Source organism: Mesoplodon densirostris, chromosome 10 (genome assembly GCF_025265405.1).
Source record: "Mesoplodon densirostris isolate mMesDen1 chromosome 10, mMesDen1 primary haplotype, whole genome shotgun sequence".
Lineage (NCBI taxonomy): Eukaryota > Metazoa > Chordata > Mammalia > Artiodactyla > Ziphiidae > Mesoplodon > Mesoplodon densirostris.
The window spans coordinates 87284438-87311167 of record NC_082670.1 but is presented as its reverse complement, the minus strand read 5'-3'; the positions used below and the strand labels follow the sequence as shown (position 1 = coordinate 87311167).

The 26730-nt window shown below is 41.1% G+C and overlaps 1 protein-coding gene across 2 annotated transcripts in view; it reads left to right on the top strand.

Annotated features, from left to right (window-relative positions):
* SUCLG2 (succinate-CoA ligase GDP-forming subunit beta) overlaps window positions 1-25082 on the top strand; it is a 255795-nt gene extending 230713 nt beyond the window's left edge. Inside the window, exons 10-11 of one of the 2 annotated variants that reach the window (XM_060110702.1) lie at window positions 2273-2393; window positions 24000-25082. In XM_060110702.1, coding sequence (XP_059966685.1) covers window positions 2273-2393; window positions 24000-24115 — 237 coding nt within the window. In that variant the 3' untranslated portion in view covers window positions 24116-25082. Of the gene's footprint in view, window positions 1-2272; window positions 2394-21916 lie in introns of both variants that reach the window. The other variant, XM_060110701.1, reaches the window with a different exon arrangement.
* Window positions 25083-26730: the final 1648 nt, after the last annotated feature.

The window sequence follows — 26730 nt, the reverse complement described above, 5'->3', positions numbered from 1 at the left end:
GGATTAAATAGAATAATTCACCCTAACTTGATGACACAGAAAAGCTTCACTGAGAAGTTGTTGACATCTGAACTCATCCCTAAGGAATATGCAGGTTGCACCATGGCAGAGGTATAGAGGAGCCACTAAGTACTTTACTAGAAAGCTTAGTTCTTCTACAAAAACTGAATGAGCCTCAGCTCTTTCTGAGTTTCTCTCTTGGACCCTGTGGAGTCATTATTGCTCTTGAGTGGTTTTTGTCTTCCATTGTTCTGGCAAGCTCCTCTCCATCCCACAGCTATTTGAAAACCACTGCTGTACCAGGCCTCAATGCTAACAGCATTTAATAGCCATCATTAGAAAGCAAGCTTCTGCTTACCAGTCAGCCTGCTGTGAATGGTAATGGGAGATTGCTTTTTTGGGAGTAGCTCCAGTGTCTAATTGGTTTGGAAAATACTGCTCATTTATTTTATCCTTAAAACATTACCTTTTTACTGAACTTCAATAAGTTTGTGTTTCTGTTACATTCAGATTCAACATAGGTGCAGTCTACTGAAAGGTTTTCTTCTTATACTTGCTGTCTAGGTAACCTGTCCACTTTCACCATTGCTTGTTGAAATAAATGCACGTGTAAATATCCATGAGGTACCTTACAGGCACATAATAAGCATCTAATGTCTTTTTTTGCCTTTTAACAACTTTATGGACTAGGTACTATTATTCCCATTTTATAGGTGGGGAAACCATGTTCGAGACAGGGTATGGCCTTTGCCCAAGATTCCAGCTCTAGCAGCTGGCATGAATGAAGAATCAGTAGGCAATCTAGAGGCTGACTTTGAGCCTTACCACTGCTACTTGTTAGCTGTGTAACACTGGGACACATCATGTGAATTTTCTGAATGGCTTTATCAGCTATAGAGGGCTAACCCTCATTGTACTTACTGTACTGTAATGCAGGGATCAAAATTAAAAATGAGAGTTCATGTAATGGCACTTTTTAAAGAGTTAAGTGCTGAACAAATGTAAGGTATCCTTTTCTCATATGTTTTGTGTAGTTTAGCATATTGAAATAATGGGATTTTAAAATGGCATGCAACACACACATATATGCTTTGCAATTAGTGTAGCATAATTTAATTGTAACTCCATTGTTGCAATTTTGATGCCTTCAGCTTGATGAATAGCCATTATCTGTGGGTGTTATCAATTAATCTAGGTAATGAATTCTCTTCATTATCTCGTTCTTCATGTTAATTATACAGGATTTTCTTATAACTATTTATCAAGTCAGGGCAAGTACAATTTTTTTGGCCCACATGCCTTTTAGTATGGAATATGTACAAGCAGGTTAACATGATGGGTTTAAATTTACATTTCTGAAAAATTCTAGTCAGTGGCTTGAATTTTCTTATATCCTTGTAGTGTGAGCTTATATCTTTTTATTTTGAGGGTCTTTTTTTTTCATCAAAAAGTCATTATCTAAGATAATTAAGCTATCTCTGACTTTTGAGAATATACCTCTAGCATATCAAAGAGGTATTAAGGAAGCATAGAAAAATTGGAATTTCTACCTAATAATACAAAACAATATAATTAATGTTACTAGTTTTGAAATATTTTATGAGGTACCAGGACAGGTAAAAATTCAAGTATAAGCCATGGAGGGAAAAGACGTAACTACATGAAATTTTAAATGGCACTATGCATAAATAACATCCATTACATCTTAACATATGTTACATCTTACAGAAAAACCCAAACAAACTTTCTGGCCAGCCCAATATAAGACACAGCAGAAGACGGTGTATAAGAAATGAGTGGTGGGCCTCCCTGGTGGCGCAGTGGTTGAGAGTCCGCCTGCCGATGCAGGGGACACGGGTTCGTGCCCCGATCCCGGAGGATCCCACATGCCGCGGAGCGGCTGGGCCCGCGAGCCATGGCCGCGGGGCCTGTGTGTCCGGAGCCTGTGCTCCGCAACGGGAGAGGCCACAGCAGTGAGAGGCCCGCGTACAGCAAAAAAAAAAAAAGAAATGAGTGGTGACTGAATTCATTTTGAATTCAGAGAAGTGATTGATAGGATAATCTGGGTTAATATGGTAATGTTATATATTGATATTTATTAATTAAATACTAAATTTTAACTTCAACATTTTCTGGGTCTTCTTTTATAGTTCATATTCTGTGTTTTTTTTTTAAAGATGATTATTTTAATTGTCTCTGTTGTTTAGCCAATTATTTGGGGGAATGTTGACTGTCAGCATTTTGATGGGCACCCTCCTAATTTTTATTTCAGGTTGAAGCCATCCTAGTCAATATTTTTGGCGGAATTGTCAACTGTGCCATCATTGCCAATGGGATCACCAAAGCCTGCCGGGAGCTGGAACTCAAGGTGCCACTGGTGGTCCGGCTTGAAGGTAAGTTACTGGAGATTTCCACAGTGCCAGTACCCGCCTTCTTCAGGATCAGGTGACCAGCATGTTCTCCATTCACAAACTTCCGAGACAACATTAGGAAACACTGGATTACATAAGATGAAGCAAATGCAGTACTTCTCTGAGCTTTTAATCTGCATTGCAGTTCTCTAAGAATGGCACATGTTATGAGTCTCCAAATTTTCCAAACATATTCCAGGGTGGAGCCTGTTATTATGAATCATATCATGAGGTTAGTGTTCTGGGAAAAACAGTCTTAGAAATGCTGCTCCAAGAATTTTTCATCATGAGACACCGAGGGTTCTCAGACTTCTTGGTCTGAGGACTCCCTACTTGTTAAACTGGAGAACCCAAAGACCTCTTGTTTATTTTGGGTTATATCTGTCAATATTTATTAATTTATTTAACTGATTAATAAATTAATTTGGTAAGAGGAATAACTACTTGGAACTTTTTAAATACTTACTTTTTAAATAATAAACTTTTAATTTTTGTATTATATATTTTATATGTAAATATATATACTATATAATTTATGAAGAATTAAATCTTTTTAAAATTTTAGTAAGAATAGCAGCACTGTTTTATGGCTTTGCAAATCCCTTTAATATCTAGCTTAATATTTGCTTCTGCAACAGATCTGTTGCAATATGCTGTTTTGATGGAAGTATATGAAGAAAATCTGGCCTCATAGAGCTATGTATCTGGAAAACAGAGCAGTTTTTTATAATCATTTCATATAATTCTGAATATTATTCTTTGATACTACACTAAAACCTGTAACAGTGTCTTTATTACAGATAGGTTTTAACGTAGAATCTGAAACTATTTCAATGAACTTTTTTTTGAATTTTTAAAAATTTTTATTTATTTGTTTATTTTTAACATCTTTATTGGAGTATAATTGCTTTACAATTGTGTGTTAGTTTCCGCTGTATAACAAAGTGAATCAACTAATACTTATACGTATATCCCCAAATCCCCTCCCTCTTGCGTCTCCCTCCCACCCTCCCTATCCCACCCCTCTAGGTGGTCAAAACCACCAAGCTGATCTCCCTGTGCTATGTGGCTGCTTCCCACTAGCTATCTGTTTTACATCTGGTAGTGCATATATGTCCATGCCACTCTCTCACTTTGTCCCAGCTTCCCCTTCCCCCTCCCGTGTCCTCAAGTCCATTCTCTACGTCTGCGTCTTTATTCCTGTCCTTCCCCTAGGTTCTTCAGAACAATTTTTTTCTTTTTTTTTATAGATTCCATATATATGTGTTAGCATACGGTATTTGTTTTTCTCTTTCTGACTTATTTCACTCTGTATGACAGACTCTAGGTCCATCCACCTCACTACAAATAACTCAATTTCATTTCTTTTTATGGCTGAGTAATATTCCATTGTATACATGTGCCACATCTTCTTTATCCATTCATCTGTCAGTGGACACTGAGGTTGCTTCCATATCCTGGCTATTGTAAATAGATCTGCAACGAGCATTGTGGTACTTGACTCTTTTTGAAATACGGTTTTCTCAGGGTATATGCCCAGTAGTGGGATTGCTGGGTCATATGGTAGTTCTATTTGTAGTTTTTTAAGGAACCTCCATACTGTTCTCCATAGTGGCTGTATCAGTTTACATTCCCACCAACAGTGCAAGACGGTTCCCTTTTCTCCACACCCTCTCCAACATTTATTGTTTGTAGATTTTTTGATGATGGCCATTCTGACCAGTGTGACGTGATACCTCATTGTAGTTTTGATTTGCATTTCTCTAATGATTAGTGATGTTGAGCATTCTTTCATGTGTTTATTGGCAGTCTGTATACCTTCTTTGGAGAAATGTCTATTTAGGTCTTCTGCCCATTTTTGGATTGGGTTGTTTGTTTTTTTGATATTGAGCTGCATGAGCTGCTTGTAAATTTTCAAGATTAATCCTTCGTCAGTTGCTTCATTTGCAAATATTTGCTCCCATTCTGAGGGTTGTCTTTTGGTCTTGTGTATGGTTTCCTTTGCTGTGCAAAAGCTGTTAAGTTTCATTAGGTTCCATTTGTTTATTTTTGTTTTTATTTCCACTTCTCTAGGAGGTGAGTCAAAAAGTATCTTGCTGTGATTTATGTCATAGAGTGTTCTGCCTGTGTTTTCCTTAAGAGTTTTGTAGTGTCTGGCCTTACATTTAGGTCTTTAATCCATTTTGAGTTTATTTTTGTGTATGGTGTTAGGGAGTGTTCTGATTTCATTCTTTTACATGTAGCTGTCCAGTTTTCCCAGCACCACTGATTGAAGAGGCTCTCTTTTGGGCCTCCCTGGTGGCGCAAGTGGTTGAGAGTCCGCCTGCCGATGCAGGGGATACGGGTTCGTGCCCCGGTCTGGGAGGATCCCATATGCCGCGGAGCGGCTGGGCCCGTGAGCCATGGCCGCTGAGCCTGCGCGTCCGGAGCCTGTGCTCCGCAACGGGGGAGGCCACAACAGTGAGAGGCCCGCATACCGCAAAAAAAAAAAAAAAAAAAAAAGAGGCTCTCTTTTCTCCATGGTATATTCTTGCCTCCTTTATCAAAAATAAGTGCATAGGTTTATGTCTGGGCTTTCTATCCTGTTCCGTTGATCTATATTTCTGTTTTTGTGGCAGTACCATACTGTCTTGATTACTGTAGCTGTGTAGTATAGTCTGAAGTCAGGGAGCCTGAATCCTCCAGCTCCTTTTTTCTTTCTCAAGATTGCTTTGGCTATTCGGGGTCTTTCATGTTTCCATACAAAGTGTGAAATTTTTTGTTCTAGTTCTGTGAAAAGTGCTAGTAGTTGGTAGTTCGGTAGGGATTGCATTGAATCTATAGATTGCTTTGGGTAATACAGTCATTTTCACAATGTTGATTCTTCCAATCCAAGAACATGATATATCTCTCTATCTGTTTGTAGTATCTTTCATTTCTTTCATCAGTGTCTTATAGTATTCTGCATACAGGTCTTTTGCCTTCTTAGGTAGGTTTATTCCTAGGTATTTTATTCTTTTGTTGCAGTGGTAAATGAGAGTGTTTCCTTAATTTCTCTTTCAGATTTTTCATCATTAGTATATAGGAATGCAAGAGACTTCTGTACATTTTGTGTCCTGCTGCTTTACCAAATTCATTTATTAGCTCTAGTAATTTTCTGCTGGCATCTTTAGGATTCTCTGTGTGTAGTATCATGTCATCTGCAAACAGTGACAGTTTTATTTCTTCTTTTCCGATTTGGCTTCCTTTTATTTCTTTTTCTTCTCTGATTACTGTGGCTAAAACTTCCAAAACTATGTTGAATAATAGTGGTAAGAGTGGGCAACCTTGTCTTTTTCCTGATCTTAGTGGAAATGCTTTCAGTTTTTCACCAATGAGAACTATGTTTGCTGTGGATTTGTCATATATCGCCTTTATTATGTTGAGGTAAGTTCCCTCTATGCCTACTTTCTGGAGGGTTTTTATCATAAATAGGTGTTGAATTTTGTTGAAAGCTTTCTCTGCATCTTTTGAGCTGATGATATGGTTTTTCTCCTTCAATTTGTTAATATGGTGTACCACATTGATTGATTTGCCTATATTGAAGAATCCTTGCATTCCTGGGATAAACCCCACTTGATCATGGTGGATGATCCTTTTAATGTGTTGTTGGATTCTGTTTGCTAGTATTTTATTGAGGAGTTTTGCATCTATGTTCATCAGTGATATTGGCCTGTAGTTTTCTTTCTTTGTGACATCTTTCTCTGGTTTTGGTATCAGGGTGATGGTGGCCTTGTAGAATGAGTTCAGGAGTGTTCCTCCCTCTGCTATATTTTGGAAGAGTTTGAGAAGGACAGATGTTAACTCTTCTCTAAATGTTTGATAGAATTAACCTGTGAAGCCATCTGGTCCTATGCTTTTGTGTATTAGAAGATTTTTAATCACAGTTTCAATTTCAGTGCTTGTGATTGGTCTGTTTATATTTTCTATTTCTTCCTGGTTCAGTCTTGGAAGGTTGTGCTTTTCTAAGAATTTGTCTCTTTCTTCCAGATTGTCCATTTTATTGGCATATAGTTGCTTGTAGTAATCTCTCAAGATCCTTTGTATTACTGCAGTGTCAGTTGTTACTTCTCTTTTTTCTTTTCCAGTTCTATTGATTTGAATGTTTTCCTTTTTTTTCTTAATGAGTCTGGCTAATGGTTTATCATTTTTATCTTCTCAAAGAACCAGCTTTTAGTTTTGATCTTTGCTATTGTTTCCTTCATTTCTTTTTCATTTATTTCTGATCTGATCTTTATGATTTCTTTCCTTCTGCTAACTTTTGGGTTTTTTTGTTCTTACTCTGATTGCTTTAGGTGTAAGGTTAGGTTGTTTATTTGAGATGTTTCTTGTTTCCTGAGATAGGATGGTACTGCTATAAACTTCCCTCTGATAACTGCTTTTGCTGCATCCCATAGGTTTTAGGCCATCGTGTTTTCATTGTCATTTGTTTCTAGGTATTTTTTGATTTCCTCTTTGATTTCTTCAGTGATCTCTGGTTATTTAGTAATGTATTGTTTAGCCTCCATGTGTTTGTATTTTTTATAGTTCTTTTCCTGTACTTGATATCTAGTCCCGTAACGTTGTGGTTGGAAAAGGTACTTGATATGATTTCAATTTTCTTAAATTTACCAAGGCTTGATTTGTGACCCAGGATACGATCTATCCTGTCTAGTGATCCTCCCTGTAACTCTGTTGTCAGCAGGGACCCTTAGTTATAATATTAGCTTGTAGTATACTCCTAGAAAAGAAAGTTACCTCACTTTTAATTTTTCCCAAAAGATTAAAAAGAGCACTTCTCTTATTTTCACACTATGCTTATTATTCCAGAAGTAATAAATGATCCCCATCATTTAGTGTATGCTTACCATAAATAGCAGGATGGTATACATGCTGAAATGTGCAAACTACCACATCTAAGATTATCTCCCTTAATAATCACTATTGACTATATCAAAGGTCTATCTGAGCTACTAAGAAGAAGCTTTGAAATGTCTAACTCTGTTAGACAGTCAGGTTTGTGTCTTTTTTTAATATTTGTATCATTTAAATTAAAACATTTCCAAGATATATGCCTGTGTTTTTTTAATTAATTAATATGATAAATACTATGTGTAAGCCATTGAGCTTTAGACATTAAGGAGGATGCTTAGAAATATAGGAAATGATGTCAGTTACTAGATAACTGGGGAAATAAACAAAAAGAAAAATCAACAATACAAACTAATACAAACACTGTTAGCCAGTGTTTGCCCTAAGAGAATCTGCTTCTCTCTTAGTAGCAATAGCCATTGGGGCATCCCAGAGAACCACCTGGCTTGTGGAAATGTTGATACCTTACAATGTCCACCCTATCAAGGGGAATTGAAGATGACCTCAAAGAGGATACTGGGCCCCAAATTTATGTAGCCTAAAAATGTGTAGGGTGACCTTTTCTGCCACTCGCCTCCTTTCACGATAATAGCTGCTATCCTATAATAAGCACCTAAGACCTTTATAAATAGAGGAAAAGCCGGAGAGCTTTTCACATTTCCAGTCTTCAGTGGTATTCTTTTCTTTCTCTTGTGGAAGTTGCATCTAATGTAATAAATGACCTTAGATAGATGAAAGGCTCTCATGCTCAACATGGTCATACCAGGGACACTCACTAATAGCCATATGTGTGATTCCTGGGAACACAGCTGCCCCACACCAAGATAAGACCTATCCCAAAATTCTGTGGGTCTTGCATAATAAACAAGGGAAGATGGAAGAATTCTGCTCTAATTCTACTCTTGGCTCTGATCATAGATAACAAAATTCAGAAATTTGGAGATCATATTATCCATAATGATCCTGTAAAGGAAACTAAATACAAACCAACCTCTGTGCTCTTTATGCTAAGGGACTACATTTGTGTCCTTTCAATTGTGCCTGTTGTAGCTCAGCCCACGTTTATTAGCATACCCTTTATCTTATTTTTTAATTTATTTTATTGAAGTATAGTTGATTTACAATGTCGTGTTAATTTCTACTATGTATATACTTCATATTCTTTTCCATTAAGGTTTATCACAGGATATTGAATATGGCATACCCTTTTTTTAAAGCTTAATCAATATTGACAACTATAATTATAGTACATTTACAGATGTGAGTTAGCAGCGAAATATTATAAAAGGAGAATTTCCAAGTTGAACATTGAAATAAGTAAGATTTGAATCATTGGAAAAAAGGAAGAAGGAGGAAACCTAGTAAAGGATCAGAAGCAAGTCATCAGATCTGTTCCATATTTGGGAGTTGGTACTGGGATCATAACAGTGGCAAAGACTGCAAGCCAGGACCTGAGTAGATCAGGAGGCTGTCCTGTAGAAAGGAACGGTTTTGCAGCAACATGTTATGGGTGAAAAGAACTGAGTAGGACAATCAAGTTAGTAGCCAGAATCTACAGTATTAGGTAGAATCTAAAACCCAAGCGGATTTGCCGCATAGAGGTAAAAGTGAGTAGGAACAAGAGCAGGGATAGAAAAAGAGATGAGACAAAGTGGGGAGCTGTGGTTCAAATCTATGACCAGGAGAAGGATGGCACAGTTGATGGACGTGGGAAAGTCAAAAGTGGAAACTAGATAGAGAGACTGGGAGAGGATGACACTAGGATCTAGTCATGCTTCGTTTGAGATGAAGCTGTAACATCAGATGGAATCTGTGTGGAGGCAGAGATGTGGGAATACAGGGGAAGATCCAAAGAGAAGTCTGACAGACAAATGGATGTCACCCTCATTTTGAAGGGCCCAGTTAACCACACTTAGGACTCACTGCATTGGAAATTGTTCCCCTGCAGTACAGCTCAGTTAAAATGAGAAACCACTCAAAACCCAAAATGTCCTGTCACAGAAAGTCTTGTTCTTAGTGCTTCCAGTGGGGAAAAAGTTGCTAACTACAGGGCCCTCTGAGGAATTTCTCTTAGACTCAATGTAAATTTTTCATTTGCTTTCCTCTGGGTGAGAGCATAAATTCTGCTCCTCTCACAAATCTCTCTGCATTCAGTTATATTTTACCCAACCTTAGAGTATGATTTGGTTCCCTCTGTTTTTCTAAACAGAGCAAACTCTTCATTGTCAGTGGTGACAGAGAAAGACAAAGTGATACAGAGAAGTAGGAATATTTTGAACAATTCTAGTGATAGTTTGTGTTTAACTTGACACTATACTTTGTTTTAGCCGATAAACTTCAAAATTAACTTTATTTCTATTAATATTAGAATTGGTTCACATTCCCGTAACACCCACTATTGTCTAGCTAGTAAAAGTGAGAAGAGATAGGGGTGTCCACCAACCCAGCATCTATGAAAAACTGAGTGACACGTAAAAACTAAGTGTGGGAGAAAAACCTTACCTGAGTCTGAATTACAATAATAAATAATAACTATTGCTAATATCTATTAGCTGCTTTCTAAGTTTTTGTTACTCTGACACGTGGCTGTATAGTCTGAATAAATGTGAGATTTTTAATGACCAAGATAACAAATATTTCAAAAGCCCAATACTGTGATTTGTTACTAGTTTAGTATCTGTTTCCTATAAATAAAGCAGGTGGCCTCTCTTGGCTCTTATGTGGCCATTCAGAAGAGCCAAGTTCCTTGCCATCAGTCTCACCAATTTGTGGCCCACATTTTAAAGACTATTGCTGCACACGGTGTATTAGAAATGTCCTGATGTTAGAAGTTTTAATCAATCAAATCAGGCTTGTTGATTTAGTGGGATTTTGTGGACAAATCTTTGTTATCAGCTGTATAATAATTATAAGCTGTTTTACCAGTGGATAAGGAAAGGATTACTCTCCTCTTTGAGAATGGTAACTTTATAATTACATGTATTTACTTGCCTTATCAGAATAGAATTTACCAGCTGAGACACAGGATTATTTTTATTCAAAAGACTCCTGGGTAAATTGAAGAAGCACACTTTTGGGGGGCGGGGGGGTGTTTAGCTTTTGTAGACAGATGTTCCTGGAATGAAGAACAAATAAAATGAAATGAGTTTTATTTTTTCTTTCCTTTTTGAAATGTATTCATACTTGGCACAAAAATTACCTAGATGGTTAATTCAGCCCAACCCCTGATACTGTTGAGAAATGTACAGGCATTAATTGACAACTTGGTGTATTCAGTGTGCAGATGTGTTTTAGCCAAAGCTTTGGATTTCACATGGGCACTTTTATGATTCTGGATCAGTATCTGCCAGAACCTTAAGAGAACTTTTCTTTTTTAGAATTCATTTTCCCTTCTTACTGTCCCACTTCAATCTGCAGCTAACTTCTATGTCTCAAATATGCCTGAAGAGGAATTTGCTTTTCTCTCAGGTGTTCATTATGATTCCAAGTTAAGCTCATAAGGAAATAATAATGAGTCTAGATAATCTGTAGATTGGATCCTGTTTCTCTTAGCCAGCTCTTCTCAATTTGATTTTTCCACCCAATACCAAAATTTTGTTTCAGCAACATAAACATTTTGCTTCTCTTTTGCCAGATGTCTTTAGAAACAGAAATCCCTTGTAGTCTCCCTCCTTATCCTTTCCAATCTTTCTGATGTTCCCTAAACTCTCTCTGAAGTTGTTGGGAACATAAACAACCCTGAGTCAGAAACTTTGTCTTCTATTTCTCTTACTTTCTTGATAAGGCACCAGCACCTCTTCTCCGTGGACACTTCTTTATACTTGCTTCCTGAAATACTGACAGATTGGAGCCACAGCCAGAGGAATGCAAATCAAGTGTCCTTAGCATGGACACAGGGAAACTGCTGTGTGATGGTTTGGTCTGCTTGAGAGGAAGAGAAACCCCGAGCATTCAAGCATTAAGGGACAGCCACCAAGCTTTCAGCTGTGCCTGTCTACTTGGCAGCCGTCCATTCGGCAAGGCTTCAGTTATGCTAGGGCATGAGACCCGGAGAGGAGATTATCCTTCTGACTCCCATCAGAAAGTGACCCTTGGCAGATTGACTGTGACCGACTAGCTTGGAAAAGTTTTCATTCAGAATGTTTGAGCCCTAGGCTTGCTGCTTTACACTGGGTCAGCAGAGACGAAGGGACCCCCAGCTGAGTGGTGGCACCATCCTGGGCAGAGTGAGGGCAGATGCCCAGCAGGGCCGGTGTTTGGCTCTGTGTCTGATAACACCCCTGGCCTCTTGGCCTTTCTGCACATTTCCCAGCTGTGCTCTGTACTGAGTTTTCATCTTCTCTTCCTTTCTCAGTTCCTGCTCCCTGCAAGATGAGATGGACCTGGTCCCCGCCTGCACCCCAGCCTCACCAAGCACATCTTCCCTTCTGTCCATGTTTCAGTTCTGGGGCGGCTGTCACTGGGAACGTGGCTCCTGGAGGAGGGTTCTGACATTCTCTGTCAGGGCACGTCTCTTCTCTTCTCTCTGTTTGATTCTCATTTTTCCTCTGTTCCCACTCTCCCCATTTTCTACACACCCCGTTCCTCACCTGCCTTTCTGCCTTGCTGGTGTCCACTCACCTCTCTTCATCTTCTCCCTCCTTCACTGTCCCCTGTGGGTGCTTATTTACTGGGACAAATTTCACTTCACATTGACGTCTATCTCCTCTCCTCCTTTTAATCACTAGCATCTTCTCCCTGTGTCACTGGAGACAGTGACATTGGAGACAATCCTGTTCTGTCATCGAGCCTTAAATCCTCTCATTTTCAAAATCGATAAACACGTATGAATGCTTAAACTTCCTCACACTTAAACCTTAGACCAAGTCTCACAGGACCTATCTAAACTATTAGGCTAGTTAAAGTTTGTTTTGTTTTGTTTTGTTTTGCGGTACGTGGGCCTCTCACTGCTGTGGCCTCTCCAGTTGCGGAGCACAGGCTCCGGACACGCAGGCTCAGCGGCCATGGCTCACAGGCCCAGCCGCTCCGCGGCATGTGGGATCTTCCCGGACCGGGGCACGAACCCATGTCCCCGGCATCGGCAGGCGGACGCTCAACCACTGCGCCACCAGGGAAGCCCTAGTTAAAGTTTTTTGAGATCTAATATTTAAGTTTCCAGACAAAGAATCTACTATATTTGGCAATTTGAGTTTTCATTTTACCCCTAGGTAGTTCACGTGACTAACTGAAATTTATATCATGTTGGATGTCTGCTGCCTTGTGCAAGAAAAAGCCTCCTGCACCTGAAGAAAGTAGTCAGTGTAATTACAGGACTAGGGCTCCTTTAAGCAAGATGGCCTGTGTGTTATGCAGTGTTTTGTTTTTGTTTTATCTTTGTGGATGTCATGACTTGATTCTCTGACCACCTTAATAAAAAGGAGGTTTAGTGTACGGCTTTAATGGAATTGCACCTGGAAAGCCCCGACTCAAAGCTTCTCACTGCCTCTACCCCCTCAACCTCTCGCTCAGGCCAGCCTGCTCCCTCTGTGTTCCCTAGAAGTGCAGGTCGCACAGGTCATCCATCTTGTAAGCTTATGTAATAACCATCCCTCCTGTTGTCTACAGCCCATCCAACTAGGCCGTGTTGTTGGGGTCTTTGAGGGGACCCAACAGATTCTTCCCCATCTGGGTTATGATCCTGGTGAGAAATAGGAAAAAAGACTAAGGAAACCAAAATATCACCTTCATTACTAACAAAGAAGTTGAAGGAGGTACCTTACTATATACTAACAGTGAGCTTTCTTACTCTGAGCCCCAGAATTAGGCAGCTCTGCACAGCCATTCATGGCCACTGCTGGCCTTGGGCAGGTCTCCCACCGCGGGGCAGGGGATGACCTGGGCTCACTGTGAGCAGCGTGTCAAAGGAAAGGCAGAGGGAGGGGCTGGGCTGCACGTGCCGACTTCCTCCTTTCATATAGTTCAGCCGGATAAGGCTCTCCACTGCCGCCGTGGAGCCAGTGAGAGTCGAGGAAGAGACAAGGCATATTATGCCAATGACTGCCCCTCCACATGGAAGGAAACGCCCCCTCAGGTACATTACAGGTCATTAGTCTCCTTGGGAGTGGGCTGCCTTTTGGTCAGGTGCCCACCCCAGTCTAAGTAATGGACATCTCTTCAAAAACAAGAGCCCAAAGTTGATTTCCTGAGCAGAAGCTGGGGGTGGAGCACTTTAACAAGGAACATGGCAGGTATGGGGACTGGCATATCCTGCATTCTGCTTATGACCTCACAATACCACCATCTGCTCCCTGAGTATTTTCTCTGTGACCAGTGAGTTCATTTCTTCATGCCTCAGTTTCCTTATGTAACCCTTGAAAGTCATATTTGATCAGCCATCAGTGAGAGAGAGAGAGAGAGAGAGAGAGAGAGAGAGAGAAACATTGCTATCAGGGAAGAGACTGAAGCAGATTCAGTCTGTGCTGTTTTACAGGTGACAGGTGTAATAAGCCTCTCCCAGAGAGCGCCACCTTGAGGCTGTCTGGAGGCAGAGTTACCTAAGCAGAGAGACTAACTTTCTCATGGAATGTTTTAGAACAGGGAAGACAGATAGCTTTCATCTCACGCCACCTTCTCTTTATTAGCAGTGGCTGCCTGCAGTCTGTGCCAAGAAAGATTCTGAGACTATATCCCAGCTCAGCAGAAAAGAGTTCTCTGATCGTTACTGATGTGGGTAAGGAGAGTGAAGGCCCTTGAGCCAGCTAGTGGCCACTGTTGATTCAAAGAGAGCATAGGTGGGACTTCCATCCCTGGAAATACAGCTGCCCCTGCATCAGAAGTAGGAAGTGGGAGCTTCAAGCTGGAGAAGCACCAAATGAGGCTGGGCCACAGGGCCACAAATTTGGATGGTGCAGCAGAAGGGTCTGCAGACTTTTTCTGTAAACGGCCAGATTTTAGGCTTTGTGAGCCATGTATTCCCTGTCTCAGTAACTCAGCTCTGCCATCGTGGTGCCAAAGCAGCATAGACAGTACAGAAAGGAATGGGCATGGTGGTGCCACAGTAAATCTTATTTCACGAAAGCAAACAGTGGGGCATAGTTTGTTGCCTGGTGTAGAGAAGAGACCAAGATCTAGAACTAGAAGATCTATAACTCTGGAAACTTCCCATGGTACCAGTGTCTAAATCTCCCTCCATCCTCAGCTCTGAAAGACGTCGTTAGGAGCCAACAAAGCATTTGACAGGCAATATTAAGCTCTCCAAATCTAACTTCTTCTCAGGAAAATATTAGCAATGACGTCTACTCAGGAAACTATTTCTCCCAGATACATTCAGAGCCTGCGCAGTGATCCAGTCACGTCCCTTCTTAGGCAGCAGTGGCGTTCCAAAGCCAGCACTTCAGACAGAAGTCTCACACCACCGAAATTACCTGTGAAAATTCCTGCAATCACCTTAAATTAGAATATATCAATACATGGATCGAAAGCCACGAGGTAGACTCAAAGAAGGTGTGAAAGGGAAGTCCACATGCAGATAGATAAGGGCATCTGTAGGAATGTTCCTTCTTTATAAGAACAGTCTATCCCAGCAGGTGCAGAACTGTAAAGTGCCCTACTTGCCAGAGGGTTCCTCCCATTTTATTTAACATTAAGGCTCCTGTACCTTTGGTTTGCATTAATATCTGTGTTACTTTTTTGAGAGTTCATATAGTTGAAAGCAAGAGCATAGGTACCTGTCATAAGCCCTCAACAATTATATGTCAGACTTCATCCTAAACCTGCTTCTGTGATCATAAGCGCATACACACCATTCATGGAAATGTTATAAAAAACCTGGCATTCCACTTCCTGCCATCTCCTGCTGTCATCATAGGAATGCCTGTCACAACTCACACCCCGGGCATTCGGTTTTTTCTTACCAAGGGAGAAGAAATCATTGAGGCAAGTAGGTGTGCATGATACAGCCCCACAGGCTATCTTATGCTATCTTCAATTTTTATAAAATGTGATACAAGGTATTTCAGTAAGATACTCATCCAGCTGCAGTAACTTTCCCAGGTTGCTCAGCTAGTTGGTAACAGAGCAAAGTTTAAATCTCAGCTTCCTCATCTGTGAAATGGGAATAAAAATATGGCAGCCTCACAGGGTTATTGTAAGGAGCAGATTAGTTTTAAAATAACCTAGAATGATCCCTGGCTCAATAAATGTCAGCTGTCATTTTTATCTGAGCTCTTGTCCACAACTCAACTGATTCCATATGGATGGACTCCACTGGCTGCCTGCAAGGTGCCAGATGTAAGATGCCCATTATCGCAGATGAATGAGGGCCACTGATGCAGCAGGAGCTTTGCCTCTCATCCTCAATGAATTATTCCATTTCCGACAGTATAATAACAAGACACAAGAGATGTGATAAGCTTTCTAAATTTACGTGTCACCAAGAAAATGGACCTCCTCTATCTGATTGTCACTTGAAAGAATAATGGAGGAGGATCAAGGGCACAGGGACTGTGAACATTTGAGGAGGAATCTGCTGCTTTATAGAATTTGGTTTGCTTCCACTGACCTCTCCTATCCCAGGGGGAGGGAAAAAAAGACTCAGTTACTCAAAGCAGAGGTCGAAATATTTTAGGATTTATGAGCCATGCTGTTTCTGTCACAAGTCCTCAGCTCTGCCACTGTAGCGCAAAAGCAGCCGTCGACAATCTGTAAATGAATCACTTTGGCTGTGTTCCACTGAAACTTTATTTATGGACACTGAAATTTGAATTTCATGTAATTTTCATGTATCACAAAATATTATTCTGATTTTTTCCCCAACTGTTTAAAAAATGTAAAAACTATTCTTGGTTCCCAGGTGGTACAAAAAGAGGCAGCAAGCTGGGTTTGTCCCCCAGGCCATAATTTGCTAGCCCTGCCAGCACCAGCTGGAGAGTCAGATACGTCATGGTTCACTGGTTGTTTGACTGAACAAATTATCTCACATGTCTGGACCTCAGTTTCCTCTAGTGAGAACAAGAGACTTATCCTAAAGGAGCCCTGGGATTCCTTCTAGCACTAAAAGGCCAAGGCTGTGTGGTTGTCATGTGGTTTTACAGTCAGACAAACCTGGGTTCTAGTCCTGGTTCAACCTGTGATTTGCTGGGGCATGTTGGGCAAGTTCCTAAGCCTCCCGGTGCCTCGGTCGCCTCATCTGTAAAGTGGGGATAAAAATGATGTCAACTTTAGGGTTGCTGTCAAGATTCAACTGATAGGACACTTGTGAACCCCTTTAGTCACTTGTCCAAAAAATATTTATTATACCTAGTATATCCTGAATAAGTGCTAACTATTGTATTCTTTTATAAAAAGCTGAATTCCTATTAATATAATAATATAATACTTTTAAAAAGACAGCTTCTATACCCTTTGACTAGAGAGTGGTTTTCTTCACAGCCCTGTGATAAAAAGCTGGCCTGAGTGGCAGGGAGGGGCTGCACCTTTTGAACAAAGCCCTGTAATTTGTATCCACTACTGTTGTCTTCTCTCCACGTAATGAAAGCAAAGAACAAATTCTGATAAATTAACCTGGCATCTCTGTATACAGCTCTCTCGCTCCACCCAGTGGCAGGAAGTCAGTGGTAAATCATGCAGAAGAGGTGGAGAATTTTTAAAGATTTTAATAATTATTGTTATTCTTTTTATAATATCCTCTACCAATAGAGCAAGATTTCATTTTAAAATCTGTCTCCTTTGACTCTCTATGTATTGCTGTTTTTAAGGCATGCAGTTGGTAGGTAATGATTTAGCTGAGTGGCTTTCAACAGGCAGATATTAAGAAATGCCTAAAGTTTGACCAGCATGAGTTGATCAGTTAACTCTATAGGTGGTTATTAAAAGTGTTGTCCTTCAGCCTCATTAAAAAGCAATGCAGCATTTAATAAATATTAGAGCATGTCAGCAGTGCAGTTTAAATGTGGGGAAGAGATCAATTTCCTTTGTAATTGGTGCACAGGCATAAGAGGACTCACAGTCTGTTTGGAACTCTTGATTCTGTGTCACAGTTTAAAGCAGCTATGATGGTTTTTATTTAGAAATAAAGACTGGGGAGGGAATGGGAGATGTCAGCCACTTGGTGAATCAAGAAGAAACTAACCTGAAATGCTCACATACTATCATTAACAAAAGGAATCCGCAAACGAGCAAGGTTCCCTCTGTTCCTCTTTTCTTTTCCAATGACCTCATTTCAATGACTGCTGTTTTTCTTTCTAACCCTCTTCTCTGTGCATCCCCACTTCCCCTTCCAGCTGCACTCTCCACAGGAACCAGGAAGCGACTTGTAATTCCTCTGCAAGGCAGGGTCCGTGGGCAGCAGGGCCTGCCCTGGCTTTGCTTCTCCCTGGCCTGTCCCTAGCCCTGCCAGCCGAGCAGAAACCAATCAGGGTGCGGGAAGGGAGATGCTGGCAGGGTCAGGGTAGGGCTGCTGCAGAAGGGACTTGGCAACCTCACTTGTTTTCCCCTCACTCTCTGTTTGACTCTTTGTCTCTCATTCTCTTAGTTGTCACCATCTCTAGTCTCCTCTTTCATCCCTTCTGCCTCTCTCTCTCTCTCTCTCTCTCTTTTTTTTTTTTTTTGTCTCTTTCCCTTTCTCCCTCTCTGTCTCTCTTGTCTCTCTTTGTGTCTGTCTCCTGCCTCTCTTTCTGTTTCTTTCTTTTCGACTCTCCTGCCTCGGGCTCTGCCATGCCTTCTGTCTCATCTGGTCTCTGTCTGTGTGTGCTTCTCTCTTTCCTGCCTCTGTTTCTGACACACACACACACACCTCACGTGACAAATTTGCATCTGACCAAGGCCCCTCTGTGTGTACCCCCTTCCTCCTCATACTCCTGTGCCCGAGCTTCATATTTCAGGGCGAGGTTCTCTTCCAAAACTGCTTGGTTCTGAGCATGCCTAGTATGTGTTTAATAATTAAGGCTGTAATTAAAGTGTAACTGCAAGTATAATTAAAATTCACTTTAGTGGATCCTGGAATGGTGAAGCGATTAGGCATTTTGATATGGCCCTGCAGGAGTAGCTGGAGGGACAGAAGGGCCGTGTGTTTGTGTGGCGCTGCCCCGCCCTCTCTTACCCTGGCCCCGCTGGCTGGTTGTTAACCTTGAGCACAGCAGCCTCTTGTGCCTGGGCGGCCAGCAGTGGCAGCAGCTTGGAGTCCTCCCTCAAGGGCACTCAGTACAGCCAGTTAATACATGGACCTTCATAGAGAAAGAGGCCACGACAGAAGCCCCTGAGAACTTAGAGAAAGCTCAGGAGCAACCCTCCTCATTTTCTCTCAGGCCATTTGGGGTTTTGATTTCAACCCCCTGAAAAAGTGTTACTTGGGGGTGTTGGGTCAGCAAGGTGATCAGAAGAGGACTCACCCACACTTGCTGCCGCCTCAAGCACACTTTGTATGGATGAGCCCATCTGTAGTTATTCAGTCCATCTACAGACACATCCTGCATGTGGGATACTGTGCTGAGCCTGGAGGTACGTAGTGAGCAAGGCTGACCAAGTGGCAGCCCTCATGAAGCGTATGCTTAGTGGGGACAAGAGCAACATCAATAAGCAGTCCAAATAGTGCTGTGGTTTTAGATGTACAGAGTATTCTAGAAGCTCATTTTACAATCCCCTACGCTGGATTGGGGGTTGGGATGTGGTGACAAGAAGGCATCCCCAAAGAAATGTCATTTAAACAGGTAGCTCATGGACGTATGGTGTCTGCCCAGCAGAGAGGGCAACAGAGCTCCAGTTGGAGGGCACAGCAGGCCAAAGCCGCAGCTTGTCTGTAGGTTCACAGATTTCTTTTGTCAGTCATTTTCCCCCTTGGGAATATCTGGTGCTAAGTTGAGTGCTGAAGAGGGGATTAATTAAGGAACTGGTTAGTTGGTTATATCAATCCATTTATCCCTCCCCCCAAATAGTGATCAGGAGCTTATTTCAACCATACACATGGGAAGGAACTCAGCTAAACATGAACAAACAGCTCTTTCAGTGTGCAGGAACCATAATAAAGTTGGCCCTCAGGAAGAGGAGGGTCCTACTTGGAGGCAGACCTCAGGAACATCATTCTAGCACTTGTCTCTTCACTTGACTTTTTTACCCTCTGAGTATTTGCACAGCCTTTCTCTTATCTGCTTACTTGTGGCTGGTAAGTCCTTTTCATGCTACTACTTTCTATTTCATGGAAACTACTCATTGAGATTCTCTGGAGAGCGAATCTAATTGGACAAGCTAATGACCATGGTCTGTGTTTGGACCACCCTTCGATCAGGTGCAGTCAGTGTCTTGGGAACAATCAAGGTCCGCCTTGGAACAGAGAATATCCCGAGGTCCCTCATAGAGCAGGGGACAGTGGGGATGGAAGGTTTAGCCAGAAGGGGAGATTGGAAAGAGGAGACATCCTAGTTGTATGTGTTCCTTGTTCTTAAATAACTTATAGCCTCACTGAGGTTCAGATGATCTCATGCATGGGAAAGTGCTGTGTGTTTTAAATGTCAAACAGGAGTCACCAGGAAATCAAAATAGAGTCTGAAAAGCAAAGGATTTTGAAACCAAATCCTGCCAATCAGTCACTAAGCCTCAGTGCTCTTGGCTTAAAAAAAAAAAACAAAAAACTGATTTATAAACACCCAACTCACAAGTTCATTTAGAAACATCGAACTTACAGAGTCCTTGTAAGGGTCAAATAAAGTAATGTGGGAGGACTTTGTAAATCAGAGATTTTTTTTATTGTTGTTATGATGATGATGACACATATTTACAAAATCATAAGAAGGACTTATTCAAGTATAGCGTGGATGTTTCAAGCATTGTTGAATGCTCATTGCACTGCTTACTATTATTAGCCATGCTCGCTAGACTAGCCTTTAACTTTTTTGTGCCTCAGTCCTCTCCTCTATAAAAGGAAGATAATAATAGAAGCTATCTCAGAATTGCTACTGAAGAACAAAGGAGCTAGTGTACTTAGAACCCCAGAACAATGTGTGACCCATGCTAAGTGATAGCTGCTGTTATTGCTTTTTTATTATTATGGCTACTACTAGCACAGCTAATTCAGTCCAGTTAGACAGTGCTTGGCAGGCATGGGTGGGACCTGTACCCACAGGAGGAATCACATGGAGGAAAGGTAGATTCGAAGGTGAGGAATGTTCAGGCAGGTGAGACTGCCTCTTGGGGTGATGCATGGGGATCTTGGGAGCTGTGTATTGAGAAAGGGAGAGGGAGAAGAGCCTTTTGTATCTTAACATAGATTTCTTCCCTGGCAGGTTGGAGGCCAGGTGGAGAGTGAGTGCTAGTCCATGTCTCTGTTGAAGGAGATAAACATTTCCATATTTAACTTGCATTGACCTCCTGGTGCAAAGACTGATTCGATTCTGTGTCTGTCAGGACTTTGATTCACGCTGCGTCACTACTGCATGAAAGCGCTGCCTACAGGTTAATGTTGGAATCCCTTAGCTTGGTACCCAGCACCTCCCACAGCGTGATCCTCTGTCCTACTTTTTTTTTTTTTCGCGGTACACGGGCCTCTCACTGCTGTGGCCTCTCCCGTTGCGGAGCACAGGCTCCAGACGCGCAGGCTCAGCGACCATGGCTCAGGGACCCAGCCACTCCATGGCATGTGGGATCCTCCCGGACTGGGGCACGAACCTGTGTCCCCTGCATCGGCAGGCAGACTCTCAACCACTGCGCCACCAGGGAAGCCCCTCTGTCCTACTTTTCAACCTCTGGGACCTTGGCTGAAACTTTACCAAATGAATCAAAATGCATACTGAGGTTGTTCTTAATGAAATAATAAATCTTCACATCTGCATCTGTGTGAAACAAATTGCCCCGAAATTTAGCTGATTAACCTAAGGAACATTGATCATCTCGAAGTTTCTGTGGTAGGGAATCCAGGGCTGGCTTAGCTGGGTCCTCTGACTCAAGGTCTGTCACAAGTACAATCACATTGTTGCAGCCTGGGGTCCTGTCGCAGCCTGCCTTGGGGAGGGTCGCCTCCAGGCACACTCACATGGTTGTTGACAGGATGCAGCTCCTCATGGGTTGTTGGAATGAAGCCCTCAGTTCCTCCTTGGCTTTTGGCTGGAGGCTACCCTGAGTTCCTTGCCTCGTGAGCTTCTCCATAGAGCAGCCCATCGCCCACAGCGTGGAAGTTGGCTTCGTCAGAGTGAACACACAGAAAGTGGACTTCATCTCCGAAGTGACCTTCCATTACTTTTGCTATATTCTCGTTCATTAGAGGCAGGTCACTGGCTCCAGCCCACACTCAAGGGGCGTGAGCACCAAGAAGTCGGGATCAATCATTTGGGAGCCATTTTAGAAGCTGCCTCCCACCCTTACAAAGTAGTATATTAGTTAAAGTAATGCTCACTCCCGTAACAACAGTATGTGCTGAAATGTCAGAGGCAACATACTAGAAGTTTCTTTCTCATTCATATAAAGTCAGAGGGTGAGTGAGCCAGGTGCTGTGCTCTACAGGGTTACTCAAGCATCCGCGCTGAGGGAGTCGTTGTCATCTGAAAAAAGTGTCTTCCAAGGTTGTCTTAGCTGACAGCATTCCAGAAGACAGACAAGGAAAACCAAGAGAGAGGGAATATAGAGAGTACCAATGGAGATGTTATGGGCATGTTTTTCATTTCTGCTCACAGTGTATTGGCCAAAACTCAGTCACATGAGCCTCCCGTCTGCGAGGGGACCCGGGAAACGCAGTTCCTGTTCGGGCAGCCACTTCCCAGCAGTAGCTCTCCCCGCCGTAGCAGAGGAGCATGGATCTTTGGAAGACAGCCAGCCATGACTGCCACAGAGACTTTGTCTTTTACAAAATGCTTTCACGTGTGTTATTTCATTTGCTTCTCCTGGCAACCTGTGCTACCAGCATTATTACCTCATTTTGAAGACAGGGAAACAGACCAGCATGTCGTTAGAACATAATTAAAGAGAGCAGGATTCAAGTACCATCTCTGCCTCTTACAACCTGTGTGACTATGGAGAAGTTCCCCTGTGAACCTCTCTGTGCCTCAGTTATCTCATCTGTGAAACAGGGACAATGGGATTTATTCATAGTCATTGTAAAGTTTTCATATGCCCCATGTAAGTCACTTAGCATTATATCTGGTGTGCAAGATTAGCATTGCACTGGTATGCAAGTGCTTAATCAGTATTAATTATGAAGAAGATGGTCACAATGTTATGTCTGGAGATAAAGAAGTTGAGGTGCAAAGGAGTTAAATGGTTTGCCCCAAATTATGCAACTAATAGAGTGGCCAGCCAGGATGGGTGGCTGGGGATTTTAGGTAACAACTTCCCTACCTTTCAAGTTCTTGCTTGCCCTAGAGGCCATTGGTCAGATTCCTGTGTAAAGTTGCAGTGAGTCAGCCTTGACCCGAAGACACAGTGCCCAGTGTCCCCTTCACCATGGCTCTGGTGGACCCAGGGTCCCGGGAAAGTCAACACTGCACCACATTCTCACCTCATCTGCTCCTCCTTAACTTGGCCTTTGCCTTTTTGTATGAAACATGCTGACCGAGCATCTCCTTTTAATTTATACTCTGAGGTCCTCCAAGGCCTATATTTCAAGGTCTTTGTTTATAAATGGGCTCTGTCTTGCTAACTAGATGAAAGCACGGGAGATGATGTAAGGTGAGATGTTTCGTTAAGACACTTAAATTTTATCACATTTCTCCCAGGGGCTTGTTCACACTGAAAGAAGAGAAAAGCATTTCGCATGTTAAATATTCATCAAACACATTTGGGTAGCTTGGCCCGCAAATGCTACAGATCCACAAGGAATGGCCAAGAGACATCATCAGAGGCTACAATGTTCATTTTCATGGCATCTGAACTTTTTGTTATATAGAGTGGGGAAGAAGCATAAATGGACCCATTGAATACTGTCATTGTCTCCAAGCAGTGGATTCATGGCCTTAGGTGGGCAGATTCTCTGAACTTCAGATCTCAGATTAGGTCACAACTCAGACCCTTCATTTCAAGAGATCATTAAGACAAAAGACTTCTGGAATGGGCCAAAACCACATTAAGTCCACTTGAGTGTGGATTATCAGCAGAAATTTCAGCTTCTATCAGTAAAAAATGTCCATGAGCCTCTTGCAAGTCCTATCTTTCATCTTTTCTTCTAACTGGACCATCACTTGATACAGATCTTGTCACATCATCTTTCCCACCAATGACATTGATTAGAACCTGAATTTAATTTACTTCCTGGTGAAAAGCCACAGATAGATTAGTCCTGAGCATCCTCATGTATTACTGCCAGTACTCCATACCATCCCAACGCCTTGATTTACCATTCTCTTGCTCATTTTTTGTACATAACTTTTTCTTTAGATTTCGTATTCAGACTATTCAATCAAGGGATAAATCCATTTCAGAATATTTTCCTCTTTCAAACTAGTTGAACAAGATGTTGTTAATCTTTCTTTGTTCACAGTCTTCTAAGAACCTCATATTTCCATTTTTTTTAAATGCCAGAGAAAATATAGGCAGTATCTTTTTTAATGCCAGGAATTTGAGGTGAAAAGAGGAAAAAAATAAGTTTGTCATCTGGATGTATCTAAATAGCCAGATCTGGATCATAAAAAGCTGAACTGAGTTGTAATTAAATGGTGTTAGGAGACTCGGGCATTCCATGATTTCAGATTGTACGAAACTTCCTGGGGCACCACCTCCAGTTCCATCTCAGTGACTGTACACCATCCCCCCACCCCCTTCCAGGAACCAATGTCCATGAGGCCCAGAACATTCTCAGTAACAGCGGACTCCCCATTACTTCGGCCGCCGACCTGGAGGATGCAGCCAAGAAAGCTGTGGCCAGCGTGGCTCAGAAGTGATGTCTTTGTCCTGATCCCTTGGAAGAAGAAGCGCATTTACCCATAAAAAGCAATGGTTCTCTCATCACTGTGAAGAAAATGGTTATCCCACTGGGGAAAAAATGGGGAAGGGAGGAGCAAGAATCACTGTATAAAAAACTCCAATCTGTATTTTCTTGAATATCTAGACAGCCTAAATAATCTGATTTCCCTTATAGTCTTCATTAAATTAATGCCCTGCATTCTAATACTTCCCTGTCATGGTGAGCTAGCTCGGTAGGCATTATTTTGCCAACTTTGGGGAGCAGTCTATGTAGCCAACCAGTGTGCATGTGAGATCAGGCCCTGGTTCATTTACAACAATTTTGGTGAACATTTCGTCCTGTGTAATAAAATAAATAAATAAATAAATAAATCACAGGCTGTAAAAAAAAATCAGACAAGATTACATTTAACAGTTTTACCACCAAAAGGTGCAGCTAAGACATTGAAACAAATAGGTGTTATAAACTGCAACAGTTTTTACAATTTCCAACTCCAACATGTTTAGAAAATCCATAAATATTACAAAATATATTTTACAATGAAAGATCTGCAGTCAGTACCCCATACATGTATCCTACCATTTGCCTTAATATTGAATATACTGTTTACCTCACACTAAAAATAAAACCAGAAGCCTTATTTGTGAGTTTGGAGTAGAAGTTTCCCTTTTAATATCAAAACTGAAGAAGGTTGATTCTTATGGAAATCTCTGACTCTCATTTCAAGATGAGATAACACTGAAAATTAAATTACGCTGTGAGTGTCTCTGTCTTCTCTCCCCTCCCATTTTCCCTCAGAATCTACCACCTGGAAAAATGTAATTGGGAGAATGTGGCTTTTTCAGCGTCCATTTTTATGGTGGGAATGTGATTTAGGTTTTTGTTTAAATTTTGGTAAATTTTTATCTGTACAGAAATTCAAATAAAATCCTCTGTTTTGTAAACTCTAATATCTGTGTTTCTTATTTTAATCAATTTTATTCCTCAAACAATTTTTTTCTTTTACTAAGACACTAGCCTTAGTATGTTAGGCATATCTCCAAAGTTAGAAAATTTGGGTTGTCCCAGGATTATTCCAGTTCTACTCAACTTTATCAGCAACCATATCTGTTAAGAGATTATTTAATGAAATAATGAACATTATATACACACCAGAAGCCCAGGTAAGTGCCACAGATGTCTAATAGGTTAAAATGTGACCTCAGTTTGCATAAGGAAATATACAGACATAACCTCCTCCCATATATGAGGCTCAGGTGCCAACATTAACAGTTTTCTTCTCAATGTACAAATGTGTCACAGACCAAACCTTTTCGTTGGTCTTTTTTTTTTTTAACCAGTTTTTACATTGTTCTCATAAATTTCATATCTGGACAAAAGTTTAAAGGTCATTATTTTATAGATCCATATTTGCCGTGGAGAAAGAGCTCATTTGATAGATCAGTCTTATGTCCTTTCTTAATTGTTATGCAATACATAAAAAATATTAACAGTGTCTTTTTAAGTGTGTTTTGGTTTTTGATAGATTAACTAGTTAGTATTGTAAAAGAAATAATGTATACTCTGTCATTTAGACAAAAACTACATATTTGACTCTTTGGCCCGTTGTAAAAGCTTGTGTTCACATGGCTGTACATATTGATGTTTCTAATCAATACAGTTTGGAGGAGGGGATAAAGAAATTAAATCATTCATGTGATTATTTTATAACAGGGTTAATAACAAGCAAATAGCCCTTTATTTTCAAATAAGTGGGAAGCTTTATTTTCTTGGAAGCTCAAAGTATTGAGTTTATGTTGCTTGCATAGTATCCCTGTTGCTCAGCACAGTATAGCTTCCATAAATTTTTATGGAATGAATTTCTGGTGTGTGTGTAGCCACAGCTATACTGAATACAGAGTAGAAGTGGGGGCACTTGGTGTTGGTTGTGGATCTGAAGTCCATACATTACCTCCTCCAGGGTGCCCTACATTTTCTGACCTTCTGGTGTCCCCTTCGAGTCTTTGTCTCAGCTGTACTATATGTAAGGGTGAAAAATAATTTCCTTTAAATTTGATTAGTGTTTGTTAAACTTGGCCCTATCCTAAGCAAGAATATCCATGAAAGGAGGTGACAGTGTAAACACGGTACTCAGTATCCAAGAAGCTTGAAAAGTAGTACACACTTTTTTACCCAAACTGCTTTGCACATAAGATTTTAATGGATTTGCTAGTCTACCATGTCTATCTCCTAGAACCAGCATCAGATTTAGAGGAGATTAAAGTCCTGACCCTTTCACTTACCAACATTCACTTCTTTGGGTTGAATAATCTCTCATATTTGTATAGATTCTCTTGTAGTGGCACAAAACCAACACAAGCTTAAGAAAAACACTTTCTTTAAAAAAAAAGAAATAGTAATTATGTAATTACTATTTGTTCTTGTAATTACAAAAGGCAGATGTTTTGGGTTACAGTTAAGGCTAGATCTGGAAACTCAGAGCCTCAGAACGTGAACTCTGCATCTCATACCAGCTTGTCTCTGTGTTGGTTTCATTCTCAGGCAGCCCATTTCCACAAGGTGCAAAATGGCTGCTGGCCATCCCAGGTACAT